We start from the raw sequence: 19,489 nt of genomic DNA on the forward strand, positions 1-19,489 counted from the left end.
GGGGGTTCTGCTCTGATCCGTCCGTCAGATGTTCTGTCCTCGCTGTTAGCTGGAAGAAACATAGAATTCAATTTCATGGTGAACGTTTAACAGGTCTGTTACAGTCAAGGTCAGACACCCGGAGCCTGACCCCTGCGGGAACGGACAGCTCCATCACCATGACGGCGATGATCTAAACGTGCTCCCGGTGGTGGGGCGGGGGGCCGTGGGGGGGGCCCTGCCCCTCAGATACCAGCTTAAGCCACTTGTGCTGTACAGTTGTGACAATACAAACAAAGCGCATGCAAAGCAGGTTGTCCGTGTTCTGGTCCAGGGTGAGCCTCAGAGCTCCGCCTGCGTCCTCCAGGGCCGCCGCCTTTGGCCCGGGGCAGAAACGCTCGACAGAATGTCCATTGTGCTGAGACCTGCAGGCACAAACATCGGCCGTCGGCACCTACGAGCGTCCTCAAAACAGAGTGCTCATTCTTTTAGGGGCAGCCGGCCGAGCGGAGGGTTTATTAGAAATGCCCTTGAGGAACGGTGGCGTGTCTACGCTCGCGCACGAGGCTCAGCGTGCACGTGTGTTATGATGGATACAGATTCTCAAACGTTTCCTGGTTTCAAGAGCGATTCACATTTTATTATCAAAAAATGGAACGACAGCCTTACAATGGTCTAAATGACATAAAAATTTACACTAAAAGTATGTACATTATTATTTTAAACTCTCAAACAAGCAATAGTTTAAGTCAAAGTAAATCAAGACCTCATGATCTTTCAAGTTCAACACTTTTTTTTTTTTTTCTTTTTCTTCAAATACTCAAGTGAATCATCTCACTTTTGTTTTAAAATTATTTATATAAATAACATTTCAACATCTGGTACAATGTAAAGAATGCAATTATTACAAAACACCGGGGAAACCATTGACAAATGTGCACTCCCAACTCACAGGGAAAACAGACGTAAGGTGCTTAAACTGCACTGTGCAAAAGGGGTGATTGTGATGGAGGGGGGGCTGGAGCCTATAACATAACCATCCATCCAACGGAGAGAAGCTGCAGAGACCAAATGTCCTGTGACGCGTATTAATCCTGAACAACTAGTAATAAAACAAACCAAGACAAAACTTTTGCACAGCGATGAATTCAAGTCACCAGGGTTGAAGCCGAGCGCGGCCAAAGCCGCCGCGCCACATCTAGCGGTGCACGTGGGAGAAGAGCAAGTCCATCATGTCGGGGACCCGGGAGGCCCGGGCCACGTCCGCCGCCGTCTGCCCGCTCTTGTTGGCGTGTTTCAGGTCGGAGCGCGGCGCCAGGAACTCGACCACGTCCCTGTGGCCTTCCCGGATGGCGATGTGGATCGGCAAGGCGCCGCTCTGATCCGGGAGGTTTACCGAGGCGCCGTACTCCACCAGAACCTGCAGAGTGTCCAGGAAGCCGGTCCGAGCGGCGTCATGCACGGGCGCTATGCCGTGCTTGTCCTGCACGTTGGGGTCCGCCCCCTTCTCCAGCAGTAAACTGGCGATCTTGCAGTTTCCCAGCATCATCACCTGCAGGAGCGAGGAGACGTTCAACACGTTAGACGGGAGGAGGAGGAGGGTCGTGACCTCTGAGCCTCGAGAATAAACCAAACACGACCGTGGCAACGACCCCCGCGACCTTCTGATGTTATCATTGCCGTCATTATTTTAGACCATATAAAGGTTTTTTAAAAAAAAAAAAAAACATCACAAATTAAAATAACAGGCGTGGAAAAAAAAAATGAGTTGCACCGGCTGGATAAGTTTAAAAAAATAATAATAAAAGCATTTTGAATTTGAATGTTTAATGTTACAAAAGCTCGTTTTAAGACAAAAGGGCCGTTTCTTTCCAGTCGTCAAGGTTCGGGGTAACTCGTTTACAGGTGGTGTTTCATTAATAGAAAGAGATTAACTGGTTTTTGGGACCATCTGAGCATCTCTCACGCTTTGCACGACACTGGCGTGCGTGCGGGGGGGGGGGGGGGACGGGCATATTTGTACTGGCCGGCGGCTGAATAAGAGCCGAACCCCCCGGATTCTCACATTTGGCTGCAGTGTTGGTGTGTGGAGGGGATCACCGGGAGCTGGGGCTCACCTGCAGTGCAGTCTTGCCAAATTCGTTGCGAGTATCGGGAGGCACTCGGCATTCCTCCAGGATCCTCTGCACCTCGCTCGTCCGTCCTTTGGCTGCCGCCGCCGCCAACGCTTTACCGGCATCCATCTGCCCAATGACCATTAAGCCACCGTTTGTACCTGTTCAGGGGGGGAACAGTCACACCCAAGCGAATCCACGGGCTCTTCGCCGCGCAGTGACAGACCGACGGGGCATTAAAGCGATAAAGGTCGGGGGACGTTTACTCCAGCTAAGCTAGCTAGTTCAGCATCCGGCTAACGTGAGCTCCGGCTCCCCGTCGGCACCGTGCTAGCCGTCCGTGGGGGCAGAAGGTTCGCCGGGCTCGCCTCGGCCACGCAGCGCGTCTCATGGGGACAAGATGTTTGCTCGATCGAGACTGACAGAACCGTAACAGACGGAGCGTCGATGCTAACGGCTAATCGCCGTTGAAGACCTTTAATATTTACCTTGTTCGCGTCCGAAAACTCCGCGGCGTCGCTGCGCTCGTCGGCTCCGCTGCTTTTAGAGGCGGCTGATTTTTAAATTCAATCCCGGCGAGAAAAGTTTGCCAACATTAGAAAAATACATTTGCGCGCTGAGATCCACACAGCGGTGTCTCCAGACTAAAATTTATAAACATTGGGGAACGACACTCGCTGACCAATCACAGCCCGGCTGGAGGGTGTCGCTCTTCCATATAAGGGAAAAGGGGCGGGGATACAACTTTGTTACTACACTACCGCTGTGGTAACAGCGGCAGGCGACCAATCAGAAGCGGGCGAGAAGAAAGCGGGCGATTCGTGTACGTTGATGTCTTCAAAGCTCCGACTGCTCATTCAGATTTCTGACCCACGGTTGTTGTTCTCCGGCGCAATTGTGGGCAGGAAAGGCGCGCACACGCTTTTCACCGTCAGGCGGAATAACTGGGGCTACCGGCACTCGGAGCTCGCGCTGCAGCCTGTGCACGGAGTGTGCGCGTGTACCGTGTCGCAGCAACAGAAAGTAAAACAGAACTGCAATTGTTACTTTTAAGAATTTTTTTTTTTTATCATTTTCATTGAGCACATAAATAATGTCCGATGGTCCAGAAACGGGTTAAAATGATCACGCACAAAAGATTTGATCAAACAAAATTACTGTCATTAAATTAGCAGGGTGAAATTTAAAGGCACTGTCAGTCGGAGGGGATTCTTTTTCCCTGCAGGTGCTGGATGGGAGGAATATGGCAGCTTTCATACATTGGTCCTCAGCTGGTAGTCTAGAAACAGAAAAGATTCCAACATTAAACTAGATAACAAATGTATCTAGACGTGACGCCACGCCGGCATCTGCTGACCAGCCTGAATTTACCTCCACTTTGTGTGATGTACCGCACCCACGGCAACGCCTGATAGCCACTTTTTTCAATAATCTTCATGTATCGTACCTGGAGAACACGACAAGGATCCATCCCACCCAGACAACAGACACATACTCATCAACACACGTCAGCTGACTCAGACTCAGGTCCCATATAATCGTGAGCGCACACCTGAATTCCCGAGACCGTGAAGTAGGGGATCTCAAATTTGACGGTGATGGGGGGTTTGCCTTCGAGCTCGTCGTTCTCCACACTGGGCAGCCCAAAGTGAGCCCTCATCAGGAACTCTTTCCCTCCCTGGAGCAGAGCACAGCAGGACACAGCTCAGTCAGGACACCATGGCAACACAGTCCCATGTGATAGGAGCGCGGTTTCGGGATGCTCACGGGGAAAGACTTGATGGTCCACACCACCAGGTTCTTCTCCGGCACATACTTGGCGTTGCCCGTGCTGGTTTTGAACTTGGGCGAGTCGGCGTCACTCGGGACGGGGACCCTCACCTCCACGTTATTTGCCACGGACTGTTTTTTGAACTGTCCTTTCGCCTAAAAAAGCAACAACGAGGAGCACGTTGCGGTGACCAGCGCCGCTCTAAAAAGCGTGGCGCCGCCACCCCGGCACTCGTGCGTACCTTCACCATGATTTCCACCCGACTGTGAGAGAACTTCTCGATGATGGACTCGATCCAGATCAGCGGTTTCACCTGCCGAAGATGAAGGATGTGGCAAAAGGGACGCGACCAACAAATATTCACACCAGCTTACTCACGTGGGTGTTGATGCGGTAGGACATGAGTTCGGACTCCCCGTCTGGGGGGATGAAGGAAATCGTGCGGTCGCTGTCGAAGCGCGAAAGACGGACACACTGGTGGAACTTCACATCCTCCATCATCACCGTCTTTCCTTTGTCACCTGAACGCAACACGAACGCCGGCATCAGCGCCGGCAGGGGCGGCGACGGGCGGCGTGCGAGAGGCCGGCGTGGCGAACACGGCGAACTTACGTCCCGTCAGGGCGAAGAGCACCCGGTCGTTGAGGCCGAGCCGGAGCTCGGGCATCCCGGAGAGCATGGTCTTCAACTTGATGCTGCCCACGATGTCACTGCTCATCACGCTGCCGTTGGCGTTCACCTGACAGCAACAAGGCGGCGACACCTGAGCCCCGTTTCATTTGACCTCTGACATATAGGAACTACACGAGAGCAGGACGACCCCGGGGAAGAATCCCTCACACACACCGGATCCCTCACACACACCGGATCCCTCACACACCCGAAGAGCTCCACAAGAAGGAGCGGTTTGTTTTCTGGGGTGGCGAGAACAGAAGAAAGGTTCCAGGACGTTCCAGACGTCACTCCTGTGGACGCGTTCCTCCGCGTAGAACTTTGGGACTTGAATTATGACCCATTTGTGCGTCTTTACGTGCTAAACCTTTGTGTTATTTCTTCCCACACTGCTGTTCAATCTACACGGATATTCCTGCATCAAGGCAAATTTCACCCAATAGGTTCTGACACCGGAGGAGACAAGAGTTCTGGGTCGAGAACAAGTGGCAAGAACTCCAAACTAGAGCTGTCAGAACCCAATGACATCATTTTTGTCTCAGCTGTGAATTAACTTTAGCGTTCAACAAAAAATGCTGTTGAAGCTACCGATGAGCTCCAGCTGACGTTGACAGCGCTGCTTTTTTATTCCTACTTGATTAACGACCATTGTTATTCTAAATCTTCTCCAGGTGATGGATGCACATGACTGTTGTGGCACCAGGGTTGCTAATTGGGACGTTCACGGGTTAAATTTGCAATATTCAGCAACAGAAATGCACGTTGCATGACGAGACTGAGCAGTGCTTCCACAGTACTCAGGACAACACAACAACGTCCTCCCTACCAGCACATTGATGGACTCTATCACGTCGATAAAGACCTCGTTCTTCTTGTACTTGATTCCCTCGGACCTCCAGGAGACGGCGTTGGTCACGGTGGTGGGAACCTTGCTCTTGGCTACCTCCAGTTTGGCCCCTTCCTGAGTGATGTACCTGCAGAGTGTGGCAGATTGTCAGCGCCCGTGTTCACACGCCTCCGCCAGAGTGTGTCGGCTGGACGCTCACTCCTGCAGGATCTTGCTGTCGGTAGTTTGAGGGAACCCGAAGTCCATCAGTTCATCCAGCAGCTCGTAGACGACCACAAAATTGTCCTGGATGCTCTCCTCCTCCAGCTCTTTAAAGTACTCCGTGAATACCTGAACACAGAGCTGGTGTCGGCTTTGTTTGTTGTGTGTGTGTGTGTGTGTGTGTGTGTGTGTGTGTGTGTGTGTGTGTGTGTGTGTGTGAGACCCACCTCTACTAGTTTGTACAGGAATGAATACACAAGGGAGGCATTGGAGTTTTTGTTCGTTATCGCCACCACTGACCACAGATTAAGGGGGATTTCTCACATTTGCTTTGATGTTACGTCCACCGGCTCCCTGCTGTTGCTCTCATGTCTATTTCCCATATGACTAAATGCACTCCTACAACAAGGATACAGTACAGGTTGCTGTATTTGATCCACATGAAGTGCACGGTGCCGTGGGACAGCACCGGACAGAGGAGCCCTTCCTCTTCGTGTTGCATCAGTAACGGCATGAAATGGTCGATCTCGGCCATGTCCACGTCGCCTTTGTAGTTCCTACAGATCAGCACCTAAAGACAGGGTGGCGGCACGTTAGCAAAGGCAATATTGAGGTTTTATTCATTATTACACACACACACACACACACACACACACACACACACACACACACACACACACACACACACACAGCAGAGGTCATTATCCTGTCAGTCAAGCAGAGCGCGTGTCAGGTTGCACACTCCAGCAGATTAAAAGACACGTCGAAACTGCCCATCGTGTCGACAGAACACGCCAACAAACGGCAGGTTGAAGACCTCAGAAGCTGCAGCACCACTTTACCGTGGCTGCGCCTCTGCAGCCCGCTGCACCCGGAAGTAGCGCGCTAAAGGCCAATGAATGGCTGTGTATTAACGTTTAACGACGCCAACGCCTTTAATCTTGAACAATTAAAGCAGCAGCATTCATGAACAACCCCCCCAACTATGCGTCTTTGTTACTGCGCACAGGTTCTGCGAGGCCCAGAAAGCGCGTGAGCTCCAGCTCGGGTCTCACCTTCCCCTTCAGGTCCAGGACAAACACCGCAGACGCAGACATCCTGGTTGATCCCGAACTGAGTCCAAGTCGCGAGTTTACGGGAGTGAGTTTGACTCGGTTCTTCACTTGCCTGGATTTGAAATCATGTCACTCAACATAAAAGAGGCTTTAGCTCGAGGTGACCATTACACCGTGTCGCGTTTCCGGGCCGTGACGTCACCCCAGGCAGGTAAAACATTCACCTGAGCTGAGCCGACGGGTGGCGCTGCACCGCCACCAGTGTCCGCTAGAGAGCGCCAACGCGCCAAAAACTAATTGGGATTTTCTGCAATTTACGTGAATTCTGATCTGTCTTAATGAGCTCATTTACCTCTCACGCACTTTTAAAAACGATAATAAGAAACCATGAATTGGGCATTTTCCCAGCAGCTGGTGTCTATAAATAAAAACACAATTACTCTTTTCTTGGATATGTCGCATTAAGTGTGTCTGCGTTTAATACCTAAAGTAGATTTTCTGATTTATTCTTTTTGCATCACATGTTCGTGTCTCATTTAATCGCGGAACTGTGTTTGGGGTTTTTTTTTAATCCCGTGACTGCTGTTATTGTCATCCAGTCTCTCTGAGCAGGAAATAACCTGTAAAAACAGCACGTGTTTTTATGCATCAGAAAGCTAATTTGTGTATTTCTGAACCCTGTCAAAGACCTTGTAAAGTTAACATATCTGTCATGAACGGCAATGTTGAGGCCACCTTTTACTGCAATGGCCTTTAACACAAATGCTGGCCTGAAGGACATGGAAATAACCAATGAAACCAGGCGTTGCCTTCAGGGTTAGAGAAAAGCTTATTGATCACATGTTCAGGGGGCCCTTTAAGCCACCAGGCTTAAGAGCTTTTCCCCATGGAGTCTCCCTCCATGAGTTCTTCTCACCTGTCGCAACAAACCTGTATGAAAGTGTGTCCAGATGGTTTAGTTCTCCTTATCAAAACTCTGTTTATCTAATGAGCCTGTTGGCTCCACACAGGATATCAGCTGCTGTAAAACCACCACCGAGGCCCTGCAGTTCTAATGTAAAGTTCTCATGAACGATGTGTTAACACACACTCGCTGCTGATCCCTGCGGTTGGATTGTCCAGGATCGGTTCTGTGGACCCACACCAACGTGCTGATGCTCCCCAGGGAGGTGGAGCAATAACGTCTTCACCTTGACTGCTTCGTGGTATCTGAGCGGCCAAATCAAACATCACCTCACAGGTGGAGCAGGAAAATCAGCGTCACCTGTGACCTTGTTTTGGATCTGATTCTGGGTTTCAAAGACCGGTTCATAAGATCCACCCAGCTGACAGTTCTGATTCTTATCAGCTGTTTGGGCACCGCTCATATCCTGTTGTGGTTCACCTTGCTCCCATGTTGCCGGGCAGAGAGCTGACAGGCTGCCGTCGCCAGGACACCCGGTTGCCCAGTTTGGGAACCTGACAGGGGACTATCTGGTCCCCCCGCCCCTTCCCCAGCCATTCCCTTCACCTGCCTAGATGGTGGCGTGAGACCTAACTCCACCTGTTGGTTGACAGATGCCCAATAGGAATGCAGCGAGCGTTATGTTAATGATGAGGTGAGGTGGAGGTATGTGTGACGGAGAGCCCAGCAGGAGGCGGCCTGACTGGTCCCCTGAGGCCGATCCTCTGGTGGCTGCAGCTCAGGAAGGTTCTGGTTGGTAAACTGCCCACCGATGCTGGTGACGTACACAGAGTTCCTCATAGATGCTAACAGCAGCCGCAGAGATAAACAATGACGCCCTCAGGAGAGATCGCAGCGTCCATCAGCTCCACTGTCGGGTGTGGTGTTCTTTTCCTCCCTGTCTGGAATGTGGATCCCAGTTCCTGCTAGTCAACATACCTCACCTTCACCGGGAAAAAGAATCATTGTCTGTAAAATTCAGTCAATTTAAGGTGGTTGAACTTTATAAATGTTTAAACGGCCGTTTCAAAGATTAGTTAGGAAGAGAATTCCGCACTATTGTCCCCAACCTGCCCTCTGACACGGACATTCCGCTCCTCTGCCTCAGCCCTTCATAGATCTACAGCAGCTTATTGAGGAACCTTTACGCAACATTGTGACGTGTCTTCTCAGATCACCAGCGCTTCCTGATGCACCCTGACACAGCTGCAGGGGCTTTTATTGTCAGAGAGGGAAGCCAAAATGGGGCATTCGTGAGGGGATGTTCCTCATTCCTCATCTTCCTCCTAATCTGCATCTACTATGTGAAATATAGGAAATAAAGGTTGATGTGGAGACTTGTGCTAATAAACTCTTTAGTAAAAGCCAAATCCTGGATCAGTAATCACAATAATAACAGGCCACTGAATGAGTGGCCTACACACACAACTTATATTTCATTCATTGTTGCTGCGTACATTAATTCTATTATCTGTACTGCATCTTACTTTTTAAATAAATGTACACGTTAATTATAAACCGCTTCCTTCCACATCGTCTGTTGAGGCTTTTATTCCTTGCTCTTTGTTTTAGAGGTGGTTTCAGGTGGTTTGGAACAAAGAGAGGCAGATTTAGACTTTTTCTTTTATTGCTATTAAAAAACATCCAACACAAAACTGAGTGCATCAACAGCACAATCCAAAAGTGTCGGAGACGACGCTACGAGGGTGAAGCCGACGTGTAAATTTCACAGTGAAACAAACTCCAGAGTGGTGGAAAAGCCTTCTTTGCTAACGGTGAGCATCAACCTGCCGGAGTCCTGCAGGGAGCTGGAAGCTACAGTCAAATACATCAGCACAACGTAAAGACTCTTTAATAAAATAAGAATGCTGAAGTGTGATAGCGACACATAATATTACTGCCTGTGACAACAATCAAAAACCTTCTATATACTTTCATAAATAAATAAAAGGATCTCTCACTTATTTACAACATTCAGATTAAATTTACAAATGTAAAAATCCAACAACCCGGGAGAGATTTTACAGATTTACATCAAATATTTACATTGTTTTTATAATATAGTCTTTTTTTATCTCTTGTTTTTACATGATGCCTGTTTAGATTCTCAAATCATCCAGGTCATCGTTAACCAGGGTAATTTTCTTTGTCAACTGGATAGAAGGCGAAACGTCTTCAAAAGAGAAGAAACACAGTCCAGTTGACAAAGAAAATGACCCTGGATTTTTACATGACGACTTTATTTGTGACCTTAGTCAGATTCTGACCAAGGTCCCTAACGATGGAATCCCCCAACACAGAAGCCAACAGTGGTAACTAAGGAAGGCCAGGCCCAGGTAAAGACCAGGCCCAGGTGAAGACCAGGCCCAGGTGAAGGCCAGGCCCAGGTGAAGACCAGGCCCAGTTTAAGGCCAGGCCCAGTTTAAGGCCAGGCCCAGTTTAAGGCCAGGCCCAGAGGAAGGCCAGGCCCAGAGGAAGGCCAGGCCCAGAAGCTGCCCCACAAGGTCAGAACACAACTTCCAATAAATATTCCCAGGCCACAGTGTGGGCAGAAGGCACAGAATTAAGACTATGAGGCTTAAAGAACTCCTGATATTTTTTTGTATTTGAACAATTGAGGATCGAGGGAAAAGAACCGACATGGTGTCAAGATCTTCAGTTTCCGACCTGCTTCATGGGTCAGAAGCCCGGAGGAGCGTCAGTGCAGCGGAATAGTTCTGCTCCATTTGGTCACACCAACATTACAACGTCTTTAATTTCCCGTTTCAGTCCCGTCTTCAGGTTTCGGAGGCAGCGTGCCGAGGTCAGAGAAACAAACCACCCAATGGAGGGAAGTCGAGTCCAGTAGCAGCGGTTGGAAAAGACGTTTCCCAAGAAAATTAAGCTCGTCTTTGGGTCAAGCAACATCGATGTCGTCCGTGCTCAACATCTGCCTCTGTTGAAAACACACACACACACACACACACACACACACACACACACACACACACACACACACACACACACACACACACACACACACACACACACACACACACACACACACACACACACACACACACACACACACACACACACACACGACTTTAGCTCACGTGTGAAACCCCCATTAACATAAATGTCTTTGATGTGTATTTGAAGGTACCTCGGGATAAATGTAGCCGTCCGAGCCGTTCCTGCAGATGTGGAGCTCATCCTCTGTGGTCTTCTGGTACACGGGATTATCGAAGTGGATGGTGTTGGTGTTCCTCAGCCGCCAGTGTCTCCACACCAGTACCGCTCCAAACACCACCAGAGCCGTGACCACTGCGGGCAAAGACAAGCCTGGAGGTCATTCGCTGGGACGAGTCGCTCAGAAGGAGCCCGGGCACGGCTGGAAGCAGCCTCGATGGTCGAGGAGAAACGCGGAAGTGAGAAGGTGGAACTTACTCATTGGCAACACAACGTAGAGAGCGACCGGGTGGGAGGACGGCGCTTCTCCGGGCACAGCTGCCAATTTGTTTCCTGGGAAGCAGAAGACGAGGCGAGAGTGTTACTTTCGTATTCAGCGGACGGCGTCTGTACGCTCTCAAGGTCGTGACCAGCGGACTCGGCTACCTTGAGCCGTGGCAGCAGCCTGACGGGTGGGGCCAGTTTGGGGGGGGGTTCTAGCAGTGGTGGCAAAGGGCGCCTTGGTCGTCGGAGCGTTGGGTTGGAGCGGCGCCTCCGTTGTGCTGGCGTCCGGAGGAGCGACGGGACTCTTCACACACTCCCTCATACCGGAGCCCAGGAACATGTCGTCCGGACAGGCGCAGGTGAACTTTGCAGATCGCTGGTTGATCAGGGGGGCGGGGAGGCACAGGAACTCACAGCCGCCGTTCAGGCCGTTACCCTGGCTGCACCAGTTTGTGCCTGACAAAAGAAACACGAGTTAGCGCCGCCCGGCTGGAACTCGCCGTCCGTTGTCGGGGTGAAGCAGCCGCAGTGATGGTTCTCTACCCGTTGGCTGTTTGAGGTCGTGGTAGAGAATGATGTCCTCCGGCTGGTCAAGCTCCACTGCCAACGTTCTGATGTCTCTTCCTGTGAGGCGGTTGGCACTCATAACAGCGCTGTGGTCCATGTCGGTCCAAAACACTTGATTCTGAGGGGCAACAAACAGGCAGGTGCTTCAGCTTGGACACCATTGTGTCACCATTGGTTTATAATGTGTTCTGTTGTATTAGCAACTAACCTGGAACACGGTCAGGGAGATGGGATGCGACAGATGCTCCTCACTGAACAGAACGCTGTGTCGTGTCCCTCCGTTCACGTCGATGCTGGACAACGTGTGCAGCTTAGAGTCCACCCAGTACAGACGGTGGTTGCTCACGTCTGGGGAGACAAACAGGCCGTGAAACCTTCTGCTCTTTAAACTGCAGTCAGAACCGGCCAGTTGTCGGCGTCCCGCCTACCCAGGGTGATGCCGTTGGGCCACACAATGTTGTCAGTCACCAAGGCGATGCGATCCATTCCGTTCAAGCCACACTTCTCTATTTTTGCCTGCTGGCCCCAGTCGGTCCAGAACATAAAGCTAAAGTGGACACGGCGTTAAAAACCTAGGATAACGAGGCTGAGCAGATAAGAGGCTGGAATCCATCCTGAAACCTTCACTCACTTATTGATCGGGTCGACCACAATGGCTCGCGGCTTCTCCAGGTTTTCCGTGATCAGCGTCTTTCTCCTGCTGCCGTCCGTCGTGGCCACAGAGATGGTCTGTAAAGCGCTGTCAATCCAGTAGATGTTGCCATGGATCCAGTCCACTGCCAGGCCCTCGGGAGCCCCGATGCCACTGTCAATGACTACGGTGTGGTGTGAGGAGTTTCCAGCCGTGTCTATCTTGGAGCTGTCAGGGGGAGCGAAACAGGACGCGTCAGCAACAATCCAGTCCTCTCAAAGTCCTCTAGGCGTCTAATTTTATGCATCTATGCGTAGAGGCAACTTTTCTGGTGTGTTCTAACCTGTAAATCTTCTTCAGAGACAGATCAGACCAGAAGATTGTTTTGTTGGGCATGTCGATGTCCAGAGCCACCACGTTTTTCAGCTGAGGGATTAGACGGACGTACTCGCTGCGGTCCAAAGTCATCCTCCTCACATCGTGTTTGTTTGTGAAATACAGCATCGGCACAACACCTGAAGGGTGTGAAAAAGAAGTAATGATGTTTATAAGTCAGGCATTTGTGCACACGCGAAGCGGCTGGATCACAATTACTGCAGGACTTGTTTTAAAATGATACCTGACTGAGCCTTGCAGGTCTTGGTCAGAGGGTCAATCTGGTACCCCCCCATGCAGTCACACTTGTAGCTGCCCACTAGGTTGATGCAGACCTGACTGCAGGTGTCTGGCTCCGCACATTCGTCAATGTCTGCGAACAGAGTGAGAGGAGCTTTGAGACGCAAAGCTGCCTTCAAATGGCTCTTTTGTTTTTTTATAGGCGGACGGAAATAAAGCTGCTCTCCCCAATTCCTGAAAGCACTCACCTTCACAGGTTTTCTTGTCCATCTTCAGGCTGTATCCAGCGGGACAGGAGCAGTTGAAGCCAAGCTTCAGATCGCTGCAGTAATGTGAGCAGCCGCCGTTGTTGGTCTGGCACTCATTACGATCTGTGGACACACAGACACAGATGCTCCAGAGTTCGTGGAAAACATTATCCTCAACATGGTTCGGCAGCACTGTGGCAGCAGCTTCTCATTAAAACCCACCAACCATGCAGAAGAGTCAGCAGAGGCTGCTTAGCTCAGATTTTTTCCAGGCTGTGATGTGGTTTAAATGCTCTTTTTTCTCTACTCCTGATTATAAGCCCAAATATGGACATATTTACACATCTGATGCCAGACAAAAACATAATAGAAAGAGGAGTTGACTGACCACATTCTTCATCAGGCTCATCAGAATTGTCCACGCAGTCTCTCTGTTTGTTGCACACTTTCTCCATGCTGATACACTCCCCTGTGTTACACTTAAACATGGCGGGGCCTTCGCATGCTCTGGCTGCAGACAGGAAGGGGAGTTTACATTACAATCCAAACACATTAGGACAGAAAGAGGACGGCGTAGCATGTGTGCAAATCATTGTCACCTATGTGGCAGCCGAGCTCATCGCTGAGGTCAGAGCAGTCGTGTTTCCCGTCACACTGGAGGGTGCCGGCGATACAGGTGCCATCGAAACACTGGAACTGATCCCCAGGACATCTGGAACGACCTGTAACAGGAAGAGCAGCACATCTAAGCTGGAAAACCCACAGGGGAGTGGACAGGAATGAGTGAGGAGACTGAAAATTGATACGGAAATGATAAGCAGTGAAGGGGGAGTCACTGTTCATGCCGCTGCTTTCATGCAGGCAGCTTCTAACTCATCTGTTGGGGTCAGTTAGCAGTAATGCCAGAGTCATTAAGAATTTATGTTCGCTGTGCTCCAGAGCTGCTGGCAGCTGCACAGCGTCCGAGGAGCTTTTGCTCAGACAATGATCAGACAATATCAAAACCAGGGAGGTGGTAGTGAAAAACCGTCCACAGACACCAAGGACCCAACGAGGTGGTCCTCAGGTTCCTTGGGCACGATCGTCTCACGTGCCCGTGTGTGCAGCAGACATTCGGGAAAGTGGCAGGAAAAGTGGCAGTCAGGAAAAAAAAGAGGAAAACAACAAAGAGAACTCACTGCAATTGACTTCGTCCGAGCGGTCCTTGCAGTCCGTGCCTCCATCGCACCTCCAGCTGCCGTGGATGCACTCCCCATCCGCGCACTGGAACTCGTGGCGGCTGCAGCGACTGGCCGGCTTCTTCTGGCGCCCGTCGCAATTTTGTGGCCACTCGTCGGAGCCGTCGGCGCAGTCGCTGTCGCCGTCGCAGCGCCACTGGGCTGGAACACACACGGAGTTGTTGCACTGGAAGGAGCGGCCGCTGCAGGTGGGTTTGGGGCAGGAGGCCTCGTCCGAGCCGTCGGAACAGTCGTCGTCCTTGTCGCAGACAAAGGAGGCGGAGACACAGTGGCCGTTGGCACACTGAAACTCGTTGTCCTTGCATTCCTTGGCAGCTGCTCAGGCAGAAGAGGGGAAAACGTATCTTCAACAATAGAACGCAGGTGGATCTTTAGGATTGTTCTGATCAGCCTTTCTTAGGTGCTGATGCTCCTACGTGAAGCTACGGACACACAGAGTTTAAACTATAAAAAGGCAACTTGACTATTGGTCTATTGTGCTGCTGTAGGACAAACTGCTGGGGGAGACCTGACTCAGGGGTTCTCCATGACAACTACCCGCTTTAGGCTTATGTACTTTGCCACATGTGGTCTGAAAGTGTTTTGTCAAAGTCGTACTGCAGTTTCTCTCGTCGGCCCCGTTGCCACAGTCAGCCTTGTCGTCGCAGTGCCACCCTCCTGGGATGCACTGGTTCAGCGGAGCGCCACAGTTGTACTCGGACGGCAGACAGGTTTTAGACGCTGCGGGCAGAAACAGGACAGAGATAAGAGATAAGAGATAAGACCTGTCACTATAGTTGGAAAAGAATTTAATGGCACTGCCGTTTCCTGTTGGCCATCATAAAATCACCTATAGTTTAACCAACCTTTGGACATATAGTAAGAATACAATTAGGGTATTCTTTATTAGCAGCGGGTTCCTAGCAGGCAGTTCTCACCACTGACGTTATGGCAGAACTGCTTATTTATTCTCTAACACCCAAAAGAGAACAGCCCTTGACGGTGCTTGGTGGTCACATACCGCAGGTCTCCTGGAGTTCATCAGTTCCATCCCCACAGTCGTCCGTTCCATCACAAATCCACCTGCTGGTGATGCACCTCCCATTTCCACACTTAAACTGAGTGGAGCTGCAAATGAAGGCGGCGTCTGTGAATGAGAAGAATTCAACGTCCCGTGAGTCACAAAGCCCATCTTCCGACATGATCTGTGTTTACGGCTTAATTTAGGCTCCCAAGCACACACGGTGTGGAGTCATATCGTCGGGGGGTTGATAATTAACTGGAGGAAATACTGAAGGCCGGCGTCATTCAGATAACAATACCACTACAACTCTTCCTGTTTATCCAAACTCGATACGTTAATGAATCAAGATACTGTCATTGTGTGGTTCTCTGGCTTGAGGTCCCTGTCAGACAACCACGGAGACGTTAGTGTGGCGGCAGAACGTGCGCTGAAAGGTCCTGAGAGGACACGAAGCTGACGTAAAACAACATATTCCAAAGCTAATCTGACTAGGATGGTAATTCACATTCATCCATCAATGCTCCCAACATTTAAGTCTTTTTTATTGCCATTACGAACCATTAAGCAGAGTCTAATCGTGCTCCACCTTCAGGGGGTTTCGACCTCTACAACTGGAACTACCAGATGTTCCAGGTACTTTGTCTGTTCAAACACTGGCGCCAACCATGTCAACAGGGTGAGGTGCACTTTGGGTTCCTCGTTAAGCAGCCCTCAGACGCAGGAGAACCTACACAGCAGCGTTTTGAGCACATCTCAACAACAATGCAATAATAACGATAATAGTCTTCCTCAGTATTCAGAATACGCCCGTGTGGTCCAAACCACATGAAGTTATGTCTGGAATGTGTCCAGCAGACATGACGAGGTCCCTTTAAGAGAATAAGGGAGGAGCTGCCTCTCACACCACCAGGAGCCCATTGGTCCCAGTGCCATTCCTCATCACTATTGTGAGACCAATTAGGGATGTAAAAACAAGGAAGTCTGCCTGACCGTTATGGGAGGGGAGGTTTTCTGTTACCGGGGGTTCTTCCAGTCCCCCCCCTTCGATAAAAGTGAAACAAACACAGAAGTGAAATTACTCCATCCGTTAGCTATTCCTGGAAATGTTGAGTCGATTTGATGATGGGAAGAGTCTCCAGAGGCTCTCGCACATGCTTGTGATTCTGAGAAGACCACTGAAACGTCCCACACATGGTGGTGCGGAGGCCTGGCAGGAATCCACCAGCATGGATTCCTGGAACAGGCCTTCCAAAGTTAGCGGCGCCCAAAGACTTGCAAAGAAAGATCCATTTTCACCAGATCTTTCCTGCCACCACTTTCACCGCAGGAGGGGAAAAGTAGGTCACTTTTTGACCTTCTCATGACTCCTTCCCTTTCCCACCGTTAATCAAAAATCCCATGGATAGATTCGTCAGGAGGTTTCCCTTGATCTTTAGTCTTACTGGAGAAGCCAAATAGTTTTATCCCAAACTTTTAAAACCTTCTAGATGTGGGAAGGATTTGTCAAAGCCCACTGAAATATGTTTGGCACCTACAGATACGAGAGCACAGCCACCAGAAAAACACTGGTTTCAACAGTGAGTCCAGCAGGAAACGAGCATTATTAGGCTGAAACTACCCCCCCTCTTCCTGGAACCAGCACGCCGTCTCGCCACAGCAGCCTTATAAGGCCCCCGCCGTACTGGCCCAAACACACCGGCCTGCTCTGGATCACCTCACTGATGGTGACAGCAGAAACCAGCTGAACGAATGGTTGCTACGCCTGAGTGGTTAGACAGGTTGTCATCACAACGCTGCTCGGCAACAATTCCCCTTTGTGACTGCACAACCCAATCCCATCTTTTTATAGCCCAGCAGACTCAGAGGCACAACGCCCCAAACCCCCCATAAAGAGGTGTTTATTGACTCCCGCATGTAGTGAACAGTTAATAAATAACCAGGAAGCCATGAGGAGAAGCCACGGAGCAGAGTTTATACACAGAAATCTGCTGTAGGGCAGCCACAGGAAGCCCCACTTCCAAACCCTTCCGATGGCCTTACGTGGCTTTGGGAGGTGCTAGATTGTTCCAACACCAATAGGAAAAAAAAAACTAATGTCACTGATCATAAAACGAGGGCTCAAAGCTGCCCATTGTGGAATTCAGCTTTTTATTGCTGGGATCGTCCCGCGTATCACGTTCTTAAACACTTCTCTGACATACGAGGCCCTCAGAAGCCGGGCCCCCTCCTCTCTGGAGCAGCCAGTAGCACCAGCTCATTTCCTTCTCTGCAAACTGGTTTACCTGTTGCTCCCAGAATGTCTGTAAGTAGAATGGGGGGCCGTCCATAGCTGCCAGGCCCCTCTGCTGTGGGACCAGGTACAGGAGGCCTACTACCCTCTACTTTAAAGATCAGGCCTAAAGCCTTCCTCTGACACAGCTTAGCCAGTAATTCTGTAGAGTCATGATTCTAGAACAGGGTTTATTTCACGCGCAGGTTCATGGTTCCATCTCCCCTCCTCCTCTCTCACCGATAATGCCATTAACACATTTTATTTCCACCTCCTCGACCTCCCTCTGGTCTCTGCTGACCCCATAGTTGCACACTGACCTGCCAACAGGCCCCACGGGGGCCCAGGCACAGCTTTAGTTTCCTGTGGGTTATTAATGTATTTGAATGTATGATTTATGTCTTTTCTCTTCTCTATTTGCCCCACACCCCCAGCCCCAGCAGAAGGGTCCCCCCGGCATATAAATAATTAATTAAATTGTAAGAAAATGATATGATGCAACGGCCAAACTAGACTATCTGTAGCATTCGGCCAAAAATCAGATTGTTTTGAATAAATTGACGCTTAAAAATCCAAACCAAACAGGACAGAACGCAAAGCAAATGAATGAAAATGTAAAGTTTGTGCGCAGATTTCAGATCGTTTTCCTGCGTCTTATTTCGTCAGGGGGGGAACCGCACCCAACCGGCACTTTCCACGTTGGCCCCGCCCATTTGGCCTAGGGGCGGGGCTATAGAGATGAACCTGATTGGCTGCTCGCCACATGTGAGAGTGGAACCAGCCAATCAGAGCGTGATGCGAACATTCCAATCAAGCCCAACTCAACAATGAGCCACACTTGTGCAATTTAAATTCCTCTCATTCGTTGACTTGCTTGTGCTTTTTTTTTTAACATTTAGATTACACTTGTTTAGATTTTGGGAGGAAAAAACATTTGATGATATTTTAAGCCATGCAAAAGGCGAACATAAAATCCCCTAAAGCGTGTTTTTCCTTGTTTGTTTTTGTTTTCTGGAGCGCTAAAAGCTCCATTTCCAATGATGCGCTTGGTGATGCGGGACAGAGCGACACTCGCCGCCTTAAGCATCCCTCCTTCCGTGGTTCCACCAAGAAAGCTGGCGTTCATCAGTGGAGATGAGGGTTTTCTGAAGAACGCCAGACCTGGAATAAAGGCCATAAAAACATTCTCCTTACCTGCTGCGGGAGAGAAGAACATCAGCATCAGCAGACACCAGCACGAGAGCCCGGCGAGTCTCCTCCGCGGTTCCAACATAGTCCAGCCGCTTAATGTGCGCTGGCGTCGGGGATTTCTGCGTGGAAAAGTCGGGATGTAGGCGGCAGACAGGGGCGCGTGGCTGCGTGTAAACACCGACCGAGAGGAAAATGGTCGGAGGTCCGAGCCAACTATTTTCTAGTTTGAGCCCATCGGGGGCGGGGCTTCAGGAGTGGCGTGATGTTCAGAAGTGGACGGAAGCACCTCCGGGGGCGGGGCCACAGTACTGCAGCATCATTCCGCCCTCGAGCACGCGCGTGAGTGGGTGTGCGACATTCTGCCCCAACCGGTATCCGGCGCGTGCGCGTGTCAGGGAGGAGAAGAAAAAAATGGGGCAACGCGAGGTCACGTGAGATTCCGGATACTGATGGCTACTGGGGAGAAACGTCATGTTGGAACTTTAACAGGTTTCCAAATTTGTTGGGAGGAAAACGGATTTTTCTGGTGACGTTTTCATTTCACCCACCAAAAGTTGAGAAATGAAGAATTCTGGGGGGAGAAATACTGTATTAAAATACTGCAGGCAGTCTTGTTTAGTTGATAGAAATAATTTTCTTATCACTAAAAATCAATTTTTATATGCTGCAGCAAAGACAAAAGGACAATAGAATTCTCAGAATGTGGTTGT

General features: G+C 50.2%; 3 protein-coding genes across 7 annotated transcripts; all 3 read right to left on the bottom strand.

Annotated features, from left to right (window-relative positions):
• Positions 1-596: 596 nt before the first annotated feature.
• cdkn2d (cyclin-dependent kinase inhibitor 2D (p19, inhibits CDK4)) lies at positions 597-2,767 on the bottom strand. The gene is made up of 3 exons (XM_011613088.2): positions 2,582-2,767; positions 2,097-2,254; positions 597-1,531 (listed from the first exon to the last, which is right to left on the bottom strand). The coding sequence occupies exons 2-3, from the start codon at positions 2,235-2,237 to the stop codon at positions 1,178-1,180; spliced, it is 495 nt and encodes a 164-aa protein (XP_011611390.2). The 5' UTR covers positions 2,238-2,254; positions 2,582-2,767; the 3' UTR covers positions 597-1,177.
• A 369-nt stretch (positions 2,768-3,136) lies between these two features.
• On the bottom strand, positions 3,137-7,884 carry ap1m2 (adaptor related protein complex 1 subunit mu 2). Of its 4 annotated transcripts, none has more exons than XM_011613086.2 (12): positions 7,734-7,884; positions 5,999-6,155; positions 5,812-5,879; positions 5,583-5,713; positions 5,363-5,510; positions 4,477-4,603; positions 4,243-4,385; positions 4,106-4,177; positions 3,861-4,019; positions 3,646-3,771; positions 3,465-3,540; positions 3,137-3,372 (listed from the first exon to the last, which is right to left on the bottom strand). In XM_011613086.2, the coding sequence occupies exons 2-12, from the start codon at positions 6,117-6,119 to the stop codon at positions 3,347-3,349; spliced, it is 1,197 nt and encodes a 398-aa protein (XP_011611388.1). In that variant the 5' UTR covers positions 6,120-6,155; positions 7,734-7,884; the 3' UTR covers positions 3,137-3,346. The 4 variants fall into 4 exon arrangements, with proteins under 4 accessions (XP_011611388.1, XP_011611389.1, XP_011611387.1 ...); XM_011613087.2 differs by having other exon boundaries at positions 7,728-7,825; XM_011613085.2 differs by lacking the exon at positions 7,734-7,884 and adding an exon at positions 6,640-6,859 and having other exon boundaries at positions 5,399-5,510.
• A 1,299-nt stretch (positions 7,885-9,183) lies between these two features.
• On the bottom strand, positions 9,184-18,993 carry ldlrb (low density lipoprotein receptor b). 2 transcript variants are annotated; one of them, XM_029851224.1, is made up of 17 exons: positions 18,783-18,993; positions 15,317-15,442; positions 14,914-15,036; positions 14,257-14,631; positions 13,678-13,800; positions 13,467-13,589; positions 13,079-13,201; positions 12,835-12,963; positions 12,559-12,730; positions 12,216-12,443; positions 12,013-12,131; positions 11,793-11,932; positions 11,561-11,702; positions 11,180-11,473; positions 11,012-11,086; positions 10,665-10,888; positions 9,184-10,550 (listed from the first exon to the last, which is right to left on the bottom strand). In XM_029851224.1, the coding sequence occupies exons 1-16, from the start codon at positions 18,859-18,861 to the stop codon at positions 10,692-10,694; spliced, it is 2,568 nt and encodes an 855-aa protein (XP_029707084.1). In that variant the 5' UTR covers positions 18,862-18,993; the 3' UTR covers positions 9,184-10,550; positions 10,665-10,691. The 2 variants fall into 2 exon arrangements, with proteins under 2 accessions (XP_029707084.1, XP_011611386.2); XM_011613084.2 differs by having other exon boundaries at positions 9,184-10,517; positions 10,728-10,888; positions 18,783-18,991.
• Positions 18,994-19,489: the final 496 nt, after the last annotated feature.

The sequence above is a fragment of the Takifugu rubripes genome, chromosome 17 (assembly GCF_901000725.2).
Source record: "Takifugu rubripes chromosome 17, fTakRub1.2, whole genome shotgun sequence".
In the NCBI taxonomy this organism is placed as follows: domain Eukaryota; kingdom Metazoa; phylum Chordata; class Actinopteri; order Tetraodontiformes; family Tetraodontidae; genus Takifugu; species Takifugu rubripes.

Coding starts and splice junctions, on each gene's coding strand:
- cdkn2d (XM_011613088.2), bottom strand. CDS start 2,237: ATGGTCATTGGGCAGATGGATGCCGGTAAAGCGTTGGCGGCGGCGGCA. Junction 1,532..2,096: donor TTGGCAAGACTGCACTGCAG/GTGAGCCCCAGC, acceptor TCGCTCCTGCAG/GTGATGATGCTGGGAAACTG.
- ap1m2 (XM_003972592.3), bottom strand. CDS start 6,681: ATGTCTGCGTCTGCGGTGTTTGTCCTGGACCTGAAGGGGAAG. Junction 6,156..6,639: donor TCCTGGACCTGAAGGGGAAG/GTGAGACCCGAG, acceptor CCCTGTCTTTAG/GTGCTGATCTGTAGGAACTA. Junction 5,714..5,811: donor TCCTGTACAAACTAGTAGAG/GTGGGTCTCACA, acceptor CTCTGTGTTCAG/GTATTCACGGAGTACTTTAA.
- ldlrb (XM_011613084.2), bottom strand. CDS start 18,861: ATGTTGGAACCGCGGAGGAGACTCGCCGGGCTCTCGTGCTGGTGTCTG. Junction 12,731..12,834: donor GACCTGCAAGGCTCAGTCAG/GTATCATTTTAA, acceptor CACACCCTTCAG/GTGTTGTGCCGATGCTGTAT. Junction 10,518..10,727: donor ACGGCTACATTTATCCCGAG/GTACCTTCAAAT, acceptor TGTTTTCAACAG/AGGCAGATGTTGAGCACGGA.